Source organism: Trichechus manatus, unplaced genomic scaffold (genome assembly GCF_000243295.1).
Source record: "Trichechus manatus latirostris isolate Lorelei unplaced genomic scaffold, TriManLat1.0 scaffold00002, whole genome shotgun sequence".
Taxonomy (NCBI): Eukaryota; Metazoa; Chordata; class Mammalia; order Sirenia; family Trichechidae; genus Trichechus; species Trichechus manatus.
Genome location: NW_004443938.1, coordinates 11,543,284 through 11,565,242, shown reverse-complemented (window position 1 = coordinate 11,565,242; position 21,959 = coordinate 11,543,284). Strand labels below are relative to the sequence as shown.

At 43.5% G+C, this 21,959-nt stretch overlaps 1 protein-coding gene across 1 annotated transcript in view; it reads left to right on the top strand.

Moving 5' to 3' along the window:
* Window positions 1-21,959, top strand: part of FNDC1 (fibronectin type III domain containing 1) — a 116,230-nt gene that overhangs the window by 55,605 nt on the left and 38,666 nt on the right. The window contains exons 8-16 of the mRNA XM_012554584.1: window positions 3,676-3,774; window positions 5,245-5,359; window positions 8,493-8,680; window positions 9,411-9,518; window positions 12,234-12,422; window positions 14,369-16,563; window positions 16,603-17,095; window positions 19,454-19,554; window positions 21,545-21,656. Coding sequence (XP_012410038.1) covers window positions 3,676-3,774; window positions 5,245-5,359; window positions 8,493-8,680; window positions 9,411-9,518; window positions 12,234-12,422; window positions 14,369-16,563; window positions 16,603-17,095; window positions 19,454-19,554; window positions 21,545-21,656 — 3,600 coding nt within the window. The remainder of the gene's footprint in view (window positions 1-3,675; window positions 3,775-5,244; window positions 5,360-8,492; window positions 8,681-9,410; window positions 9,519-12,233; window positions 12,423-14,368; window positions 16,564-16,602; window positions 17,096-19,453; window positions 19,555-21,544; window positions 21,657-21,959) is intronic.

The following is a 21,959-nucleotide window of genomic DNA, read 5'->3' as shown; positions in this document are numbered from 1 at the left end:
ATGGTCCAAAGGACACACACTTCTCATTCTTCTTGCTTGGTGGTAATGAGGTCCCCATGTCTCTTTGTTTGCTTTTCTCTTTTATATCTCAAAAGAGATTGGCTTAAGACACAACCTAATCTTGGAGATTGAGTCCTGCTTCATTAATATAACTGCCTCTAATCCTGCCTCATTAACATTGTAAAGGTAGGATTTACAACACATAGGATAATCCCATCAGATGACAAAATGGCGGACAATCAGACAAGACTAGGAATTATGGCCTAGCCAAGTTGACACATATTTTTGGGGAACACAATTCAATCCATGACAACCATTATTCAAACGTCTACTCTATTCAACTCTTGGTCCTAGACTTCCATCATTTTAACCTTTAGGTTGTGGCAGGACAGGGGTTGCCTTCCAGGAGCCCCTCCGTTGCATCCTCATCTGATAGCACAGAGGCATAGACCTTTAATTCAGTATGTAACCTGGAGACATCACTGAAAATATGTTACTGCAGAGAATGGTCCATCACTAACGAGACTTGGAGAAAACTGGCCTGCTGTCCTGTCAGCAGAAATCCCACCCTCCGAGTTATCCATCAAACACTGGACGTCTTCTAGGTCAGGCCTGACACCAGGTGCCGGGGTCCCAGGAGTCCCTCTAGAAACAGACAATAAATGAACAGTGAGTAGAACATTCATCTTGTAGATGGTGAGAAGTGGCCTAGAGACAGTTAAGTAGCCAGGGGTTTGAAGTGCTGGTGCAGGGGGAGGAGCCAGCTTTAAGTCAATGGCCAAGGAAGGTCCCACAGGAAAGATGACATTTGAGCAAAGACCTACAGAGGTGAGGGAGTGAGCATGGGATGTTAAAGGAGAGTGTTCCTGGCAGAGGAAACAGTAAGCACCAGGACCTGAGGTGGAAGAGGGTATAATAAGGAATGAGGAGGTTTGAAGTCCTCAGGAAGTTACAACCAGCCTTTAAAAGTTGAGACTTTAGGGTGTATCACATACCTGAGGTAAGTCTCACGAGAGAGCATGTCAGAGACAGCATGTTGGCTCTGACGGGGTACCTGGGGTCACTGGGCTGGGGGTGAGGGGATCATTTTGGAAATTTTAATCCCAACCTTTATTCAGTAATCAGGGGTACAGAAGGAGGTACATTTTTGCACCATTGCATATTCTTCATTATATCTGTATGAAAAAATAGATACTGGAGGTCCAGCTCTCTGGGACTTTCTCAGAATGTGGATTCGCAGGGCCTCACTTAGCTGGAACCCTGCATCTTCCTCATCTGCATCGATTAAGGGCATGGGCTTTGAAGCTACACAGACCTGGGTTTGAGACCTGGCTTGCCACTTACTGGCCATGACCTTGGACTGGTCACTTCCCCCCTCTGAGCCCGCTTCCTCATCTGTGAGGTGGAGATGATCATAGTAGCTTCCTCGTGGGGTTTATGTCAGGACTTGATAAACAATTGCTTGTGAAATACTGAACACCAAGTAGGGACTTACCCATTACATGAAAGCTATTATTATGGTTTACTGTAGTACAAAACTCTTCCATAATGATCATCTTGAGCCAAGCTTAGTTTTGTTGTTGTTGTTAGGTGTCTTCGAGTCCGTTCTGACTCATAGCGACCCTTTGTGCAACAGAACGAAACACTGCTGGGCCCTGCACCATCCTCACAACCATTATGCTTGAGCCCATTGTTGCAGCCCATGTGTCAATCCATCTCATTGAAGCTCTTCTTCTTTTTCACTGACCCTCTACTTTACCAAGCATGATGTCCTTTTCCAGGGACTGGTCCTTCCTGATAATATGTCCAAAGTACGTGAGACAAAGTCTCACCATCCTTGCTTCTAAGGAACATTCTGGCTGTACATCTTCTAAGACAGATTTGTTTGTTCTTCTGTCAGTCCATGGTATATTCAATGTTCTTCACCAACACCATAATTCAAAGGCATCAGTTCTTCTCTGGTCTTCCTTATTCATTGTCCAACTTTTGCATGCATATGAGGCAATTGAAAATATCATGGCTTGGGTCAGGTGCACCTTAGTCCTCAAACTGACATCTTTGCTTTTTAACACTTTAAAGAGGCCTTTGCAGCAGATTTGCCCAATGCAATATGTCGTTTGATTTCTTGACTGTTGCTTCCATGGATGTTGACTGTGGATCCAAGTAAAATGAAATCCTTGACAACTTCAATCTTTTCTCCCTTTATCATGATGTTGCTTATTGGTCCAGTTGTGAGGATTTTGATGTCGAGGTGTAATACATACTGAAGGCCATAGTCTTTGTTCGTCATCGGTAAGTGCTTCAAGTCCTCTTCACTTTCAGCAAGCAAGGCTGTGTCATCTGCATATCACAGGTTGTTAATGAGTCTGCCTCCAATCCTGATGCTGTGTTCTTCTTCATATAACTCTCATAACTTAATTTTGATAGCTCAGGAAATCGAGAATCTTGGCATCCAAAAAAAAAAAAAAAAGTAAGAGCTTAAATAAACACATTGCAGATACATAGAAATTTCAGTTGTGGGAAATTATTTGTTCGTAGTGCTTGATAAATGATGGGACACAGCTTCTCACGTGTAGTTCTTTATGCACGCGCCAGGAGTTTGAAGTTGAATGGCAGATCTTTTTGTTTGCTTTTGGCATGCATCCATTGTCAATAGCACCAAGACATGACTAGATCTGAAGTTACTCCTCTGTTTTAGCTTAGTTGGGGATTCTGTGAATCCAAGTGTAACAAACGTGATTCCTCCCTTTGATAAAAAATGCATTTCAAAAGTCTCTGGTAGACTAAGATGTGAGTACCTTCATCTAAATAATTTGCTCATGTCATGGCTTGAGCTTCTCTGGCCCGGATGTGTCAGAGCAGTTGTCACATATTACCCCCTTCCCTTGAAATCTCTCAGTCTTCTTTACATAATTAGGTCTTTCTGTGTGAGGTTTTGGAGCACAGCTCTGTTTTAATTTTTAACTCGACCTGATGTTTGTAAAAACAAAGGGTTCATTTTCCTGCTGTCATCTGAAAGTTCACCAATGTGTGAAGGGAGAATCCCAGCATTATAAGTTTTATTTAGGATCTTGGTGGTGCCTCTGTTAATTGACCCATGTATGGTATTACCTGATGATATAACTATCTGCATTGGAACTGTATCAATTTGCCTCATTTTGATTCTTTAATTGATGAAGGCTGCTATAGGAAGCGTGGTCAGTGGAGCTTGAAGTTAGGTATTAGCAATTCTGGATTCAGGGAAGATTACAGAGTACTTCTTAGGGGTGTGGCCTGGGGCAAGGCACCCAATTCTTCCGGCTTTATGTCCTCACTTGTAAAATAAAAACTAGTTGCCATGGAGTCTTCTTTGACTCATGGTGAGCCCATGTGTGTCAGAGTAGAACTGTGCTCCATACGGCTTTCAGTGCCTGATTGTTTGCAAGTAGATTGCCAGGCCTTTCTTCCAAGGTACCTTTGGGTGGACTCAAACTGCCAACCTTTCAGTTAGCAGCTGAGCACATTAACTGTTTACACCAGCCAGGGACACTAAGAAGTGGGAATTTTCCCAGACGGAATGGAGGGGAGGGAAGGGAAGAGGGGGACTCAGACAATCAAGTGACATGTGTTTCTGAAAAAACCAAGGTGCAGACTCTCATTCTCTTTGGTCCCTTTTGCTCTCTGGTCTGTATGTAGCCTCTGAGTCGGTGTACGTGGTCTCCCTGCAGTCTATGAACTCCCACGGCCGGGGCCAGCCAGTCTACAGGGCAGCCTTGACGAAGCGGAAGGTTACAGGTAATCCTAAAAGAATGTATTTGGCCAAACCATGGTCTCTGAATGCAGTGTTACGTCCAAAGGATGCTTGCTGGCTGTGTGATGAAGGACATGAATTTCTTTGCATAGAAAGGATACAGCAGGGGAAACTTGGTCATATGTTGAGTACTAGTGTGTTTCTTTGAACTCAGAGGCTGTAGCGCTCTTGTGATGAACTTCCTCCCTGAAAGATATTTAACTGTATGTTTTCAGTGGTGTCTCTGGACTGTAGGTTCGCCATGATAGGAGCAGCCACTCATTTACCCCACCTAAAGGCATGATCTGATTACACATAAATTGCCCTTTGTAGCCCCTGTGAGCAGTGAGGGGTGGAGGAGAAGGCATGGAGGGAATGGCATGCAAGATATGTACTTGAATGTTATTTCAGTTAAAATTCTGTACAACGGCATTGAGTGGGGAAAGATGTAGCAGGGTTTACTGATAGCCTGATTATTAGTCACTTATTAAGGAATGATTTTTCCCATGCCCATTCACAGATTTATTTTTCATATTACATATTCACAATTGTACGTATACCTTTTCTGGATCATATGCCTTAATTTAAGGAGGCAACCTGCAACATAATTACTGTATTTCCATGAATTCGGAACGCAAAATGAAATTTATTCTAATTCTCTACATTGTAAGACAGGCGTTCCACATACATCAAGTTTCACTTTTATTATTCATTAATTGCTGCTGTAGAAAAGAGTCCCTGTATCACCTTTCTAACATGTTACTGAAAGGTGAAATTAAAAAAACAAAACAAACCTAAACACCAAAAAGCAAGATTGAAGACATCTTGTGAGTCTTCATTTTTGTTAGAGGTTGAACAAAAACAGCAAGTTTTGCGATTGTGATGTATTCTTTAGATGACAAAGATAAACCTCTTAAGAAGTTGTCCAATTAAAATGATTTCATACCTGAATATAAATCTTAATCTGTCTTGGAGTCTCAGATTCTAAAAGGCGAGGACATCGATCCTGGTATGATTCTTACCGTGAGTCGAACAAGAGCTGTCATTTCACGCCGTAATTACCAAGGAAATGCTCTGGATTGAGCCTTTCTGCCCCTAAACTTGAGCTTCCCCCAAAGATCTTATTGGTTCCCAGAAACTTCCCATGTGTGTTGAGAAAACAGCAAGTTACCTGTAGTACCCCTGACCAAGGAAAGCGTCCTCTTTTGCAGCGTTCCTTACGGCTGATTTGGGTTGGGCAGTTTTTAAGTGAACGGCCCATTTCTTAGGCTGGGTTTAAGAAGAATAGTGAGTTTTGTTTTTCTATCCTAACGAGCCAAATCACTGCTAAGCTTCCTATTCGTTTCATTTTATCTACCTTAAGCATAAGCAATGTAAGAACTGCAAGGGTGGGCAGTAGACTCTGGAGACCACATACACTGAGGACAAAGTCTTTCCTAAGAGGCAGCTTTCTCTGTGTCCCCTTGTCATTTCAGAAGAGGAAGAGCTGGATGTGCCCAAAGACATCAGCGTCCGCGTGATGTCGTCCCAGTCTGTGCTTGTAGCCTGGCTGGACCCTGCCTTGGAAAAACAGAAGGTTGTTGCATCGAGGTACTTTCTCTTACTTCTTTGTTTTTATTTTATGTCAGAGAGATGTGGTGTCTCTGGCCCTGAGGAGACTCATATAGTCCATTCTTGCTATTCGCAGTATTTATGGTCTATCAAGTCCCCGGGGACACTCAGTTAGCCAATACCGAACCAGCCTTGTGCCTTGGAGGATTCCTGTCCACACTCTGTATCCACAAATGACTGTGCCAGTGCCTCATACTGACTTTGGGGTTACAAGAAAATTTTAGGGAGCAGGACTCAAACATACCAACAATCATGAAGACGGTGCAGACTGGGCCACATTTCGTTTTGTTGTACGAAAGGTCGCCGTGAGTCGGAGTTGACCTGACAGCAGCTAACAACAGGCAAATTAGCAAATACGAAACCTGTGGCTGACGAGGATCCACTGTATGTCAGGATTTGATTCTCTAACGTATATGAATGCTGGACTGTTTTGGAGCTGAATGGTAGCATGTTCTATGGCAATCTAGTTAATCCGGAAGGTGTTCACACATTGCCCACAAATCATGTGTTTCCAGGGCCTTGTGTATAGTATACACCCATTACCTGTTGCCGTCAAGTCGATTCCGACTCACAGTGGCCGTATAGAACAGAGTAGAATTGCCCCAGAGGGTTTCCAAGGAGCTACTGGTGGGTTTGAACTGCGGACCTTTTGGTTCACAGCCGAGCTCTTAATCACTGTGCCACCAGGGCTCCATAATACACAGCAGGGCTCAATTCTCACTTTCCTTGAGTTTGATTTTATGTCTGGAAATTTCCTAGGTTCTATTTCTTTCTTTGCTCCTGTTTGTGTTTTGCTTTGTCTCATGAACATTGTGTTCATGCCTGGAGGACGGGGGAATGTCCTGTGGGGGAATCTCACCCTTCTTCCTGCTATCCTGAAAGACTACTGTAGGAAGGATTCTTTTATTTTAAATTGTGCTTTAGATGAAGGTGTAAAGAGCAAATTAGTTTCTCTATAAACAACTAATACACATATTGTTTTGTGACCTTGGTTGCCAACCCCATGACGTGTCAGCACTCCCCTTCTTGACCTTGGGTTCCCCATTTCTATTTGTCCAGCTTTCCTGTCCCCTCCTGCCTTCTCATCCTTGTCCCTGGGCTGGTGTGCCCATTTAGTCTCATATACATGGTTGAGCTACATGTATTATTGTTGGTTTTATGGGCCTGTCTAATCTTTGGCTGAAGGGTGAACCTCAGAAGTGGCTTCAGTACTGAGTTAAAAGGGTGTCTGGGGGCCATACTCTCTGTAGGAAGGATTTTTATGTAGACTGGTGGACATCTGTCTAATGCCTTGCTCATAGTGCCAGGTAAACTCGTTACCGTGGAGTTGACTCAGACTTCTGGCAACCCGCTGTGTGTCAGAGTAGAACTGTGCTCCACAGGGTTTTCAAAGGCTGATTTTTCAGAAGCAGACTGGCAGGCCTTTCTTCTGAGGTGCCTCTGGGTAGACTCAAACCTCCAACCACTTGCACCACCCAGGGACTCCTTGCTCATAGTAGTTCTTCGTTAAACATTCATCAAATACTGAATTGGCTCATGTCCTGCTCTTTTGTACATAACAAAGTGCACCTTATCTTCTCTTAAGCCAGTATGCTATTCTGGTCTTAATATTTATTTGCAATAGCAATAGAAGAAAAAACCATAAGATTAAAACAAGTTTTGCATTGAAAAGGCTACTGGTAAACACCACAGAGTTAGTAGTAGAGTCCTATAGCCAGCAACATTTTACTTGCCAGTGACTGAATAGTTTATATAGCCAAGAGAAAGCCAGAGATTTGGTGGCCCGGTCATTATTGTTAACTTTTGAACCCATCTGCAACAAGCAAAGAAAAACCCTTTAAAATGGATAGAATATAATGCCAAGATCAATTATAATGTTATTCCTATCAGATATATAGTTTCCTTCACTGTCTGGTAGTAAAAAAAGGACATCTGCTTCTTTTTGTGGAGCCCTGGTGGCATAGTGGTTAAACGCTCAGCTGCTAACTGAAAGGTCGGCGGTTCGAACCCACCCGCTGCTCCACAGAAGAAAGACGTGGCCGTCTGCTTCTGTAAAGATTTACAGCCTTGGAAACTCTATGGGGCAGTTCTACTCTGTTCTATAGGGTCTCTCTGAGTCAGAATCAACTTGATGGCATGTGGTTTTATTTTTTTGCATCTTTTGAAAGACCTGGAAATATTCATAGTGATTATCTTCCTAGCCACATAGCCTTCCCCAAACATGAAGTGTTCCTGATTACCACTGAACTTTGATTTCCAACATCCTGATGGAAAAAAAAGAAGGCTTGAGTGTTCTTAGCAGAACTGCTGTGTTAATGGGTGTGTCATGTCTTCCACTCAACTCTCCTCCTTATTAAATATCATAATGAATAGCACATTTTTTAATTCGTCAAATCCTTTCTACTGCAAAACGGCCACAAAGGAAGTTTCTTGGGAAAGGAATTCAGTAAACAGCGCTGTGGTTCTTCGTGTGTTGGGGATGTTGGTGCTGTGTGGGACTGTGGCGTTTTACCATGTTTGGTAACGCAGTCTCTGTCTCTGATAATCACACACTAGAGTTCCTTTCATGAGCTATACTATCCTGCTCTGTTTGCTACGTATTTTGTTCCTTTTTATGGCAACAAGTCTTCTCAAAACCACGTTTCCTTTCCAATTGAACCTATCGAAAATATGCTTGGATCAGATTGACTGTACACAAAATGAATCTTTTTTTCTCTTTTTTCTGAATAGCCAGTCTTTAACACTGCCCATTTCTTCAGCACATATAGACACACACACACACTCGCACACCTACAGCCCTGATGAAGCACGTGCCTCATATGATCAGTTCCCCTTCTGTCCTTGTGTAATTGCTCCTTGATTTTTTGAGTAGTAAGACTTTTCAGTCTTGAAAAGATACTAAGCTCCATCTTTCCTGACCTGCTTTAGACACCTCGGCCTGGAAATTAAGTAGACTCTTTGAGCCAATAGTTTAGCTATTTCTCCTCTTTGATTCTCCTACTTATCTCCAAAAGTCATCACTTATGCAGAAGGAAAAATAGCAAGGAATCTAGTGCTCAGTTCCAGAAATTTTGACTAAGTGGGTGCAATTTTGGATTGCATTTTCTTACAGACAGTACACAGTGCGCTACCGAGAAAAGGGGGAGTCAGCAAGGTGGGATTACAAGCAGACCTCCAACAGACGCGTGCTAGTTGAGAACCTGATTCCAGACACCATGTATGAATTTGCAGTCCGTATTTCACAGGGTGAAAGAGATGGCAAGTGGAGCACGTCTGTCTTCCAAAGAACACCAGAATCTGGTCTGTATTTAAAATGGCCTTTGAATTTTCAATCTGGGTATTCTCCCTAAAATAAGAAGTAGAGACGGTTTAAGAAGCCAGTAGTGTCAGAGGCCAGCCTGGGCATTGTTTTTAGCCACATTTTGGTGGCGTTTCTATGTATAAACACAAAGAAGTTAAGGAGCTGTTTCCTTGGGTACATGCTTTATCCCCTGTGAATGTTTTCATTAGCATGCTATTCTTCTGACATGTGCAGCACATTAAATCCTAGTGCACAGTATACATAAATCACCCTTTATGGATGGATGCCTCCTGGGTAATGCATGGCTCTTGAGTGTAGAAGAGACCCTTTTCCCTAAGGCTGAGTCTCTGTTTAATTCTAGGGGGAAGTTTTGTTCTGTATCCAAGATGACAATTACTGTCTTTTAAACACTATCTTTAAAAGCTTCATTAAAATGGAGTTGGAACTGGCTTTTAATCTTCTTTGTAATTTTTCAATATTCAACAGTGAGAGAAAGTCTTGCTCCCTAAAGGCATTCCCCTGGATATGTCTAAACTCACATCTGAGGGGGTAGAAGTGATATAAGTCACTGTATTACTCAAAGAGCAAGTACAGAATTTTCCTTCATGTATAATAAAAATTAGCACAGTAGTTCAGTTTAAAAAAATGTGTGTTCAGGGGACATATGCCACTTTTAGAATATCCATTAGGGCATTTTTAAATGTTGCTTGATTCCTTGTCCTTTTGTAGCTCCTACCACAGCTCCTGAAAATTTAAAAGTCTGGCCAGTCAATGGCAAACCGACAGCTGTCACTGCATCTTGGGATCTACTTCCCGAGACGGAGGGGAAAGTGAAAGGTAGGAATCTCATTACTTGAAGTATAATCTGCAACTACATGGAGGTGACATACCCCAAATAGAGACGCATAAATTTATTGCAATAAACCTGTGCTTTTAATCACAGATCCAGTGACAGAAAAAGATATAAGGATACAACATATGTATATGAGGTGCCAATCCTAGGGAAAGGATATTTCATGCAGTGGTTTCATTGTAGTAATATCCAGGTGGTAGGGAAGATGATTGCTATTCTTTTCATGTTCTCTACAGGCAGGCTTTTGGTGTTGTCATTGGGGGAGGGATATTTCTAATTTCATGGGTATGACAAACCACACCTTTGTTTTCATGCTATGGGTCTTTCCATCGTTCCAGTAAGATCTCAGAAAATACGAATTAGCGGAACCCCCATGGGACCATAAATATCTTTAATGAGACCATATATATCTTTAGGGGTTTGAAAAATTCAAGTAATAATTGCTAGAAAATGGATTTATTGTCCATTTGTCAGCCTTTCCTTGTTTTGGGGAGTGGAGTGGTTAAGGAAAACACCTTTAAACAAATAAAAAATACTGTAGATTAAAAAATAAAATAAAAACAATAAAATATTCACAGCTAGTGAAGTTTAAAAATATAGTCTGTTGAGAATACTAATTAAAAGTACAACTGTTTTTAATGTAAAAGCATTCAAGAACACTTCATGGTCTGTTTGGAGGCATTTTCAAGGGCTATATTGGGATTGTTTCCCTGGCATGGCCTACACAAAGGTATCCTAAGGGTAGGAAGAAACGGAGATTTTATTCAAGAAAGGAATACTTTTTATTGTTACTAGATTTTGGAAGACAGCTTTAAGTCTAATATGTCCAGAAACCTTGAAAAAGTTTGTGTAAAATTTGAGAAATACAAGAAAATTACCACTAACCTCATTTGATAATTTCTTAATTTAAAAAGCTTAAGTGGTTCTTTTTTGTGTTTGACCATAAGTTATCTTTTCTGACCTGTGGGATGTCTTTTCACTGAACAGTAGAAGTTAAGGAAGGTAGAGGTGGGATGGTGTTTTCCAAACAATATTTTACCATTTAATAGTTTTTTAAGAATAGATTATTATTTTGCTCTTTTTTCCCACCAGAATAAATCAGAAACAAATGGAGAGATTAAATATTTAGTTGGCCCCTTTTAATCATTCTTTTTACGACAATTGAAACATTGACTCCCTCCATATTATGGTGATGCTGACAAGGCATCTGGAAATTGAATAAAGACATTTTTTTGGCCAGCTATTTTTTTTTTTTTTTAGTTTTAAAAAACTCCATTATTGCTTCTCAGTGACTTTATTACATACCGCTTACTTATTTTCTTTCCCTCTCCCACATCTTAGTCAGTATTTACAGTTCTTTGGTTCAAGATGCACCCTAGGAGTCAATTAAGTACTGCTAGAAATAATAAGCGCTACGAAGTTTTTATGGCCAAAAGAACTCACACATCTTATCCCTACTTAGGTAGTTCTCACAAAGATATAGCTCTGGGATTCAAAATTCATAATTACCCTGGAGCATTGCTTGGTATGGGAAATATAGAACATAGTTAAGTTTTTATTGCAGATCAATTGAATCTGTAAAAAAAATCTGACTTGCAAAATTTTGTAGACAGTGGATACTCTTAATTCTTACTTTTGTCCACCACAAATGACTGGTTTGTTCATTTTCAATGAGAAAAGAATGCTGTCCTTCTCCAGACCAATGCTGGAAAAGCATTTTTGGTGGAAAGTTTTTACATTAATGCATTTTTCAAGGTTAGATGCTTGGGGAAAAGAAATGTATCTTCCATGCTGTCCTAGGAAATATGACAACTGCTTGAATTTTCTGTAATTCAAATGATTTGAATCCGATGTTTGATAAATCTTGAGTTCACTGAGAGGAGAATAGGCATTAACCATTTTTAGGTGAAAAGTGAAAATTATGCTTTAAAATATGACTTTCTTATGTTGCAGTACTTCCATGTAAGCAGAGAGACATTTTCGTCCCTTAGACTGAAGTAGCCATGGCTTTCAAAGTTCAAGGCCATCTCCTGCTTATAGATGCAGCCAATTAAAGATGGGAACACTAGATATCACATAAATCTATTACTTAGCAACTTTTCCTCACAGTTTTAAATGCTGTGACTATATCCTATCAACATATACTGAGTAATAACTTCCATAATTCCTACAAAAGTGAAATGATATTCCAAACATGGAATTTATATGGCTAAATATTCTAACAAAAATAACCCTAGCTTAACAAACTGAAACCACTGAACATGGCAGCAGCCACTTAAATCAATTCCTAGCGGTTGTCAACTTCTTTTTCTTTGGTTTCTTCTATTCAGAATGTGTTGTTTCCATCACAGAATATTAGCAAATTGTGTTTACAATAGGAAAAAAAAAAAAAAAACCACAGCTAAATGCAGTGTAACTATTTTTCTCAACTGTATGAAGACCGGCCTCCTGGATTCCATGTTTCATTTGCTTAAAGTATAAGATGTCGGCTAATTAACTCAGGGCCTGTCTGGGAGCCAGAACGAATGTTAGCTCGCATCCTGCTGTGTCTTTTTGCTCCAGCTGCTGACCTGACGTGCATTGCTGGTGTATTAATTGTAGTAATGCACGTTCTAATTCATCCTGCCCATACAGTCTGTCTGCTGGACACAGGACTGTTTTCAGTTTCCTCCTTCCAACCGTCTGCCAAATCATTTCAGAATACATTCTTTCATACGCCCCGGCTCTCAAACCATTTGGAGCAAAGTCCCTCACCTACCCTGGAGAGACTACTTCTGCCATAGTGGATGGTCTGCAGCCGGGGGAACGCTATCTTTTCAAAATCCGGGCCTCCAACAGGAGAGGACAGGGTCCTCAGTCCAAAGCCTTCATTGTCGCTATGCCAACAAGTAAGCATCGTGTGTTCCTGGCTCTCTCTTCTCTCTCTTGTCATTACTGCTATTTTTTTCTGTTTCTTTGAATCATGGTCTTGGGTTTAGAACTGCTCGGCCAATGATTTTTAGGGCTAAGTTTGCATATGGATTTAAAAACTATTTGTATATGGATTTTAGAAATATTTTAAAAATATGGCCCCCTTATAAATTAGTCTCCCACAAAACTAAAAATGTTATTGATTACCAGTAGTAATCTCATGTCATTGTTGTTAGGTGCCGACTGACAGAGACCCTGTGTACAATCTCATATCACTGTTCAATTTGGGGTTAATTGCAACAGGGAAAGACCATTTTTAGAAGTGTAATGTGACATTTTAATGTGTTACCATGCTTAATATACTCTCGTCAACTTCTAAATAGCATTTACAATTTTTAGTTTGCATTCCATTATCTTGGATTGCAGCTTTGCCCGGAAGAATTCTCAGTTATCTAGTTTATCTGATCAGTTATCAAAATCAAACACGTTGATAAAGATCCAAAAGTCAGGGGACGGGGGTTCTTTTTGGACCGTTTTCTTTTTTGTTTCTTCACATTTATGGCAAATAATCACCAGCTGTCCCCCTTCCTATGTGCTGTGTGCACCCACTGTCTGCTGCGATAGGAAACAGTTATGTCCTGGAAAAAAATTGAGAAATAGGTGAAGCTTGCTTCCTCTAGATTCCCCATTGCTATGCAAACTCCCCTTCCCTTACACCTCCTCCCCCAGCCCCGTTCCCTCAGTCAATCTGCCCTCAAGAAAGAGTAAATTGTAGGGCATATTGAAGGTATAATGTTTTGCCTATTGAAGGAGTCCTTTCAAGTCTTACGGTGGCATTGCAAATTTGTTTGTTATTAAAGGAATTTTCAGTAAGAGGGAGGAAGCAAGTAAGGACATATTAGGGGGACAGAGAATCCTTTGTGATGTCTCAGTAATTACGAATTTGAAATCGCCCAATCACCGGAAAGGCAGATGCAGCACATCCTCAACGGAGCATAGATCACTCAACACTGCGTACCAAGCTTATATGTAGTTCTTGCCTACATTGTTAAGAACGGCTGTAATTCATTTGTAATATACTGACAATTAATTATATTAAGAAAATCCTACCTAAGATTTTGCATTTACAAAATCATGAATTATTTCGAAGTACCCATTTCAAAATTCCTTCAAAGTTGTTACATAAACTTAATTCAATTTACAGAGATTCAATTCCCATTTATTTTCTAGGAGTATGTCTATTACTTAGAGCAAAACAAGACTCCATAGCAAAATATAACTTGAAAAGAAATTGTGATAATTGGGAAAATAAGTGTCCAGTGTTCTAAGGGATTAAAAGCCATCAATTACAGTTAGCAATTTTCAGCTTTTCCCACCCTGCCATCATAAATACAGTCATGTGCCGTATAACGTCTCTTCTGGCAACTTCCAACGGCATATATGTCTGTGGTCCCATAAGGTTACAATAGAGTTCAGAAATCCCAATCAGAGCACGGGATGTAGCAGATGTAACTAGATGTACTGAACGATACAGCTTCCGGCAACACGTGTATCTCCTGTCTTTTGTATACAAAGTGACTGCGCTGCCAGGCATACAATGGTGCGGTACACATATAACCTATAATACACACCTTGATAGTCGTAATAAACGCCTGTTACTAGCTCATGTATGTACTGCACTTTCTATCGCTATTTTAATGTGAACTTTCCCTCCTTACAAATAAAAAGTTTACCAGACAACAGCGTATGCTTTGATGTACAGGCAGCAGCATCCAATCTCCTGTCCGCACGACGGCCAAATCACATAACGTCCTATTTCTCAGAACGTATCAGGGACGTTAAGTGACGCAGGACTGTACTCACTTTGTGTTGTATAGCTTTTGAATTTCTTCTTTGGTGGTAAATTCTTTCAAATCTATTACAGCCAGTACCCGTGAGTCACATGTTGAGCAGAAAGCAGACATGGATGATTTGAAACCTGAAAAACCCGAGCCTTCGTCATCTTCTCCAAAAGTCCCAGCTTCCTCAAGACACACTCACTTGCCTGTTTCTTCCCACAGTAGAAACGCCAAGAACTATCTTCTTGACTTGAAGAACAAAATATTGGCTAATGGTGGAGCATTCAGAAGGCCCCAGCTCCACCCTAAAAAGACTGAAGATTTGGACCTCCAGTCAACTGAAGTCACTGAGAAGCTGGAGTCCCGTACAGACTCACACACATCATCCTCTGAGACCCAAGACGAAAAGCGAACTCTGAGGCCACCATCTCTGAGTAGGTCTTTCCCCACTGCCCTCATTCCTGGGAGGACTCCAGTTCGAGCCCAGATGCCAATGTTGTCCCGAAAGGAAGCCATGGACAAGCATGGCTCCTCACGGTCCTCCCACCCTGCTCCGGAGGCTTCTCCCTCAGCGTCCACCTTGTCTGCTCACCACACCAACCCTGATGCTGAAACTGGGCATCTGAGACCGGGCAGCTCAAGGCTCCCTTCCAGAAGGCCCTCTGCAAGCCTGCCTGCCAAAAGCTCGGACAACGACTCCATTGACAAAGAAGATGACAACGAGGAAGAGCGTGCTGCCCATGTCCCCCACCCCAAGTCCTCCAAGAAACTGCCTTCTAGAATGTCAGCACATTCTCAGCCAGCCACACCCACCAGCCGGCAGTCAGCTTCCAGTAGTGTGCGGGAGAGAAGCCAAGTGCACCCTGAGCGGAGGACATCCCATTCTGGGGGCCTGGAGGAAAATCTGAACATTCCAGGCCCATCCTCGAGACTTTCTCTGCTCGGGGCCTCATCTAGGCTGCTGCCATCTGAACCGCATGCTGGCTCTCCACTCTCCAGGGGGCTGAAAGAGGGCCACGTCATGGGGGCCACCCACTCCAGTACTCCATCACGGTCTACCATGTTTTCCCCAGCCTCTTCCCGTCTCCCCTGGAGGACACAGATCTCTGATGGCGATGGCGACAGTGACAATGATGCAGAATACAGAAGCAGGCAGACAGAGGCCACTGCCCCCACACTTCGGGCCCGACTGCCGGCAAGTCGGCCTGTCTCTGGACATCTCAATTTTTTCAGAAACAGGCCATTTGGTGCGAACGGTCGATATCCAAACAGGTTTGGCAATGGCCGAGGGCTGCGGCTCCAGTCCGCTGTGGCCCCCCAGTCCACCGTGTCCTCCCGAGTGCTATCCAGGGTTACCTCTCACCCAACCTCCAGTCACAGGCTTGACGCAGGTATCCATGGAGATGACGAGGAGAGGAACGCGGAGGATGAACAGCCGCTTCCTGCCACCGCTGTCAATGACTTTCTGCCCTCTTCCTCCAGGCAGCCTGCCTCCCGGGGAGTAGATCACCTCAGAAAGGTCCTTCAGAGAGGGCCCAGCGTGCAACAAAAAGAGCCCTTCTCAGGAAACCTCCAATCCGCGGTGGCTTCTCCATCAGCGTTAGCAGAAGTGCCTTCTCAGGGCAAGTCCGCGGCGTCGCCCTCCAAGGCACAGCATGCTCAACAAGGCTCGGGCAGGGAGGGTGATGCTCCCCAAACACAGCCAGTGTCCCAGGGGCGCCAGCCCTCCCCTGTGCGGCTTCACGCTGCGCGGTCTCAGCCCCACCCTGAGCCCAGTGTGCCCAGAAGGACGGCCCCTGGCCAAGGTCTGGGCGCCAGAGCCGCCATCTCAGAGAAGCATCCTGCGCCACACCTCCCCGTGTCCCAGCACCAGACCCGGGGGCACCAGGAAAGGGCCCCAGGGCACGCACTCTCCAGACCCAGTCAGGAGCGTCCTCAACCTGGAGGGTCCCCGGCCGCGTCTCCAGAGGCTCATCGCCCACGGGCCCGCCAGCCCGCCTCCTCGGCCTCTCTGCGGGGTCAGGACGAGGAGACCGATAGCAGGCACGACGCCAACCAAGACGACAGCTCGGAAGAAGCAGCCCAGGACGTGCGGCTTCCCGCGCGCTCGGCCCAGGCCCCGGAGGCCGCCGCGGCGCTCTCCCAGCACGGCCAGGTGGAGGCTGGGGCCGGCCTCGCCCACGAGAAAGCCCGCGGCCACCACGCGACCCCTCGAGGCCCAGGCTGGGTCCCGAGGCCCGGCGGCTCCCACCTGGCGCCCCGCACCCGGGTCCCCGGCCGCGCGGGGCCGCAGGCGGGGGAGAAGGAGGGCGCCGTCCAGGCCGCGCCGAAGAAACTCGAGCCCCGGCCCAAACGGCCTCTGCTGCCCAAGTCTCCGCAGTCGGTCTCCGCGGAGGAGGACGGGGGCCTTCCCAAAGGAGGAAAAGATGACGCCCCTCTGGCCCCAGTTCCCAAGTGGCCCTCCTCTTTGGTCCCCGCGGGCGGCAAACACGCGGAGGGAACCCTCGCCGAGGACAAGCGGAGGCCTGCGCTCGCGCTCCACCCGCCCCGAGCGCGCTCTCGGCAGGAGGAGGAGGCTCCCAGGAGGCGGCTGCTCCCGGCCCGAGCGTCCCCCGCGGAGGCCACGCCCATCCCGAGCAGCCCGGCCACCCCTGGGCCCGGGACCGGCACCTCCGCGCGCCCGCCGCCCCCCACGCGCGCGCCGCCCAGCTACACCAGCACCACCCCCATGCTGTCCCTGCGGCAGCGCATGATGCAAGCCAGGTTCCGGAACCCTCTGCAGCGCCCGGCGGCGAGACCCACCTACAGACAAGGTCATTGGGTTTTACAAGTGGTTACTTGGGTCTTTTTTTCCTGTTCTTTTTCAGTATGTTGAATAGTGTTCTTAACAGTTCCTGAAAGGATTTTATTTGATTGATGATCCAAGCACTGCGTTGAGTTTTACAAATGTAACGTAATTTCATCCTCACCCATCTCGTAGAGTTTGCTTTGTTATTCCCGGTTTTCAGATGAGGAAGCGAGGGTGCAGAGATTTGAGGGGCTTGCCCGAGGTCAGCCAGCTATACAGTGGCTGAGCTGCAATTCCAGGCCCAACCGATCTAAATCCACAGCCTCTTCATTTCACAATCCCATACTGCCTCACTGAATTCCTTAACAGATGTTCTTGTTGTGTTGTGAGGCGCCATCCAGTTGATTCCAACTCATAGCGACCCCATGTGACCGTAGAACTTCCCCGTAGAGTTTCCTAGGCTGTAGTTTTCAGAAGAGCAGATTGCCAGGTCTTTCTCCCACCCAAGGCTGTTAAAGAGGGTGGTAGGTTCCAACTGCCAACCTTTTGGTTAGCAGCTGAGCCCTTAACTCATGCACCACCAGGGCTCTTTAACATATGTTCTTAATCTCTGAAAATATGTCACAGCCACCATGCCAACCTCAAGTTCTTCTATCTCAGGTTATTTATAGTTGTTCGTGAGTGAGCCAGCATGTATTTAAGGAATCCACAGTCATTGATTAGATCTTGAGGTTCAGTCCTGTTCTTGTTGATTCTGCATAAAAAACCCTCAACTGAGCGAAGTCTGGGACAGACTACTGTCTTGGATCGGAATTGCTTAGACACTGCAATCAGTGACTGCTGACTGAAACCAGAAAAACACATGAGAAAGAGGAGAGTCACAAGCAGACGGGGGCCTTACATTTCTGTAACAGAGGACAGACAGCATGTAGACAGCTATGAACTGGTGTCTACGTGGACCCCAGAGCAGGGGCCAAGGTATTTATCTTAGATCTGCGTTTAGTTAAGTGGCACCTTGCACTCTCCTTGCACCTCACTGGTGCTTAGTAAAACATTCTCAAATGAATTATTGCTATACGTTAATCTGTGTAGTGTATTATTTTAGCCCAATGTATAGACATAAAACAGTGCCTCACGCGGAGGTTGGTTCTCCATTAATGTTGACTGTTTTAAATAAACCTAACCAGCTGCCATGGAGTTGATTCAGACTCACGGTGACCCTATGTGTGTCAGAGTAGAACTGTGCTCCATAGAGTTTTCAATGACTGATTTTTTGGAAGTAGATCGCCAGGCCTTTCTTCCAAGGCTCCTCTGAGTGGACTCAAACCTCCAACATTTTGGTTAGCTGAGCGTGTTAACTGTTTGTACCACCCAGGGAAACCTAAGACTTTAATAATAGATGTAAAACTCACAGTCCCTTGTATATGGTAGGAGCTTGATAAATATTTCATGAATAAGTGAATGAGTGAGAGAAATAAGTCTCTGACCTGCAAATAGTTGTCAGAAAGCCAAAGCACTCTACCCAGTGGGCAAGTCTGGACCTTGGAGACCTCCCAGCTGAGACCTCCCACCAACTGTAGCTGATCAGAAATGGCAGGAGGTGAAGAGAAAGGCAAGTGAAGGGGACAGACAGAACAGATGAAAGGGCAGTGGACTGGACCTTTTTACTTACCAACCAAACCAAACCAAACCAAAACCTTTGCTATCCAGTCAGTTCTGACTCATGGTGACCTCGTGTGTTACAAAGTGGAGTTGCTCAGTAGGGTTTTCTTGGCTGTAATGTTTATAGAAGATCACCAGGCCTTTCTTCTGAGGCACCCCTGGGTGGGTTCAAACTGCCAACCTTTAGGTTAGTAGTCAAGTGCAAACTGTTTCTCTTAGCAAATACTTCTCAAGTGGCCACGCAGAGGTCAGTAAGCTTTGAGACAGCACCGAGCATTTGTACGTGATGATTGTGACCTACGGCAGCTAGAAATAGTTGTCATGTTTACCGTAATCTGCTGAGAAGAGCAGGAAAGCATCCAGTACATTTTAGGGAGAGTTTTCTCCATCCTTCCAACCCTCCCTCTCTCTGGTTTCCAATTGGCTAAAATAAAGCTACAGCTTCTAGGGTCTTAAGCCTTATCTGGAAAATTTACTTACACTTATCACTCTTGTTGCTCAGTACTATCAGGAAACTGTGACTTTTCTGTACTTTTAATAGCTCACCATGTAGAAGTCTCAACTTAAGACTTTCATTACCGAATATATGTGAATTGTTGGTTTAAAAGTCTTTTTAATGTTTCCATTTGAAATGATGCATTACTATTTGTGTTTTGGTATGAAGCCAACTTCCCAGGAATGCTGAATTCACCAGGCTTTGTTATTTTTTTGTACTGCGTAGGTTATAATGGCCGACTGCACATAGATGGGAACGTTCTTCCTGGTAGTAATGGAAAACTAAATGGACAAAGAATTATCAATGGCCCTCAAGGAACAAAGTGGGTAGGGTAAACTTCTTTACGCATACCGTTGGTTTGATGTAGTTGGAAAGAGAAAAATGGTGGACATTGTGTAACAATGAATAAAGTAGTCTTTTTTTTCCCCCCTCTAGTTGTATCTATTCCTGTGTGAAGATTCTTGTGGATCATTTCTTTCAGGGCTCAGAAAATTCTTTGGTTCTCATGAGTACCAAGTGTGTTTTCTTCTAAGAGCTAACAAGAGAAGGCATGGGCTTTTTTTGCCTCTTGGCCTTGACTGCTAGGAGGTCCAAACAAATTTGTGGCCCAACCACAACAATTTTGTAGAGCCTGATAAAGGGTGTCTCAAGAGAGCTTGTATCTTCCTGGTCCTGAAGCTTTGCTTTGTTTTTATTTTTTGGTTATCGTTCGATTAAATATTAATCCCGCAGTATTTCTGTAAGTTGCCTCAAATCCCCTGCAAAAGGAAGCAGGGTAAAAACAAAAAAACCCCTGAATCAAATAGGTAATTTGATCAGATCACCTTTTGAATCTTCCAACAGCTGTTGTTGGACTAAGGTAAAAAACATGTATTGGTACTTTATGTTTGAACCAAACCACTTTAACAACCTGAGGTTAAGATAAACGTTTTGGAGTTTTTATTAGGTTGAGGGTAACGGGCAGAACACATAGCTTTACGACTTTTAGGGATTTAAAATATTTTTTTTCAAAGGGCCAAAGGATGATTAATAATAGAATTTCCAGTCAAAACCTCTTACTTATAAGGATATGGTTTAGGAAAATATATTAAAGGACTTTATGAAATTTTCAGGCATAGGTAGTCTGAAAATTTCATTAAGTTCTTTAGTACACCTTTCAAAAGATGAGAAATTTATAATAGGAAGAATACAAAATAAAGCAACATGTCATAGTAAACGATTTCGGATTGATATGATATGAGGGTGGATTTCAAAAGCAAGGTTTATGTAAATAAATTTTATTTTAATCACAAACACAGTACTTAATGAAGTGGCCTGCTTGTAGCAGTTCCTCGGATACCAGAATTAATAATAGCTATCTTCAAGCTTACAGTTCCAAAGACTATGAAATTTTTGCACGCATAGTGTATTAAAACCCACTGCCGCTGAGTGGATTGCCGACTCATAGCGACCCTATATGGCAGAATAGAACTGCCTGATAGGATTTCCAAGGAGCGGCTGGTAGATTTGAACCACAGACCTTTTGATTAGCAGCTATATGTCTTTAACCACTGCATCACCAGGGCTCCATTTAATCATAAATTAAATTGTTTCTGTTACAGCCACTTTGAATTTTAAAATTCACAGCAAAGTGGAAACATTTCATGTTTTTAATATAGTAGCAATCGTAAAAGCCTAAAATTTATATCATAAACATGGTTCACTGCAAGAAATTAAAGCAATTCAGAAATGTATGGAAAAGAAAATAAGCATCCCTCACCCCAAACCGCTTCTCAGAGTTAACCACTGTCAGCAATTTGGGGTATATCCTTCCAGATTTTTTTCGATGCAGTTTTAAGTGTATATACAAAATGGGTAGATTTTATTTTCGAAAAATATTATTCCTGTAATCTGAGTTTTCGCTTCAGCATATCAGTACTTGCCAATATATGTGGAATTCCCTGTCCTTTTCATTGACTGCATTGATTGTATTGTGTGGATGTGCCATAATTTAGTTAAACTCTTGCCCCAGTTGATAGACCATTTCCTAATTTTCAGACACAATGCACTAAATGGTAAAAAAAATATTTTGAACATCTTTCGTATATTTGAGAACTGAAAACAATCTATATACCGTATGGGTAAGAAATTATATAATGAAATATGATTATTTTGCACTTTATTCTTTTTCAACATTGTGAATGACAGTAACACAAACAATGTTACCCACTCACGTGATAGTTTCATTCCGTGGAAGCTTCACGCGTATGTGTAGTTGGATTCATGATGAATATTTTGAAATGCCCAATATATTCTTCATCTCTGTCATGGATCTAGGTGGTGGATCTTGATCGTGGGTTAGTACTAAACGCAGAAGGAAGGTACCTGCAAGACTCACATGGCAATCCTCTTCAGGTTAAACTAGGAGGAGATGGACGGACCATTGTGGGTAAGTTAGAACCGTTTTTAAGGAACAAAAATGTATTGAATTAGCTGTAGAAGAACAATTTACTCCCTCTTCCTCCTTCTCCTCCTCCCCGTCCTCCTCCTTTTCCCCCTCTTCCTTCTTCTTCTCCTCCTCTTCCTCCTGCTTCTCCCCCTCCTTCTCTTCCTCATCTTCCTCTTCCTCCTCCTTTTCCCCCTCCCCCTCCTCTTCCTCCTCCTTTTCCCCTCTCCCCCTCTCCCCCTCCTCTTCCTCCTCCTTTTCCCCTCCCCCTCCTCTTCCTCCGCCTTTTCCCCTCTCCCCCTCCTC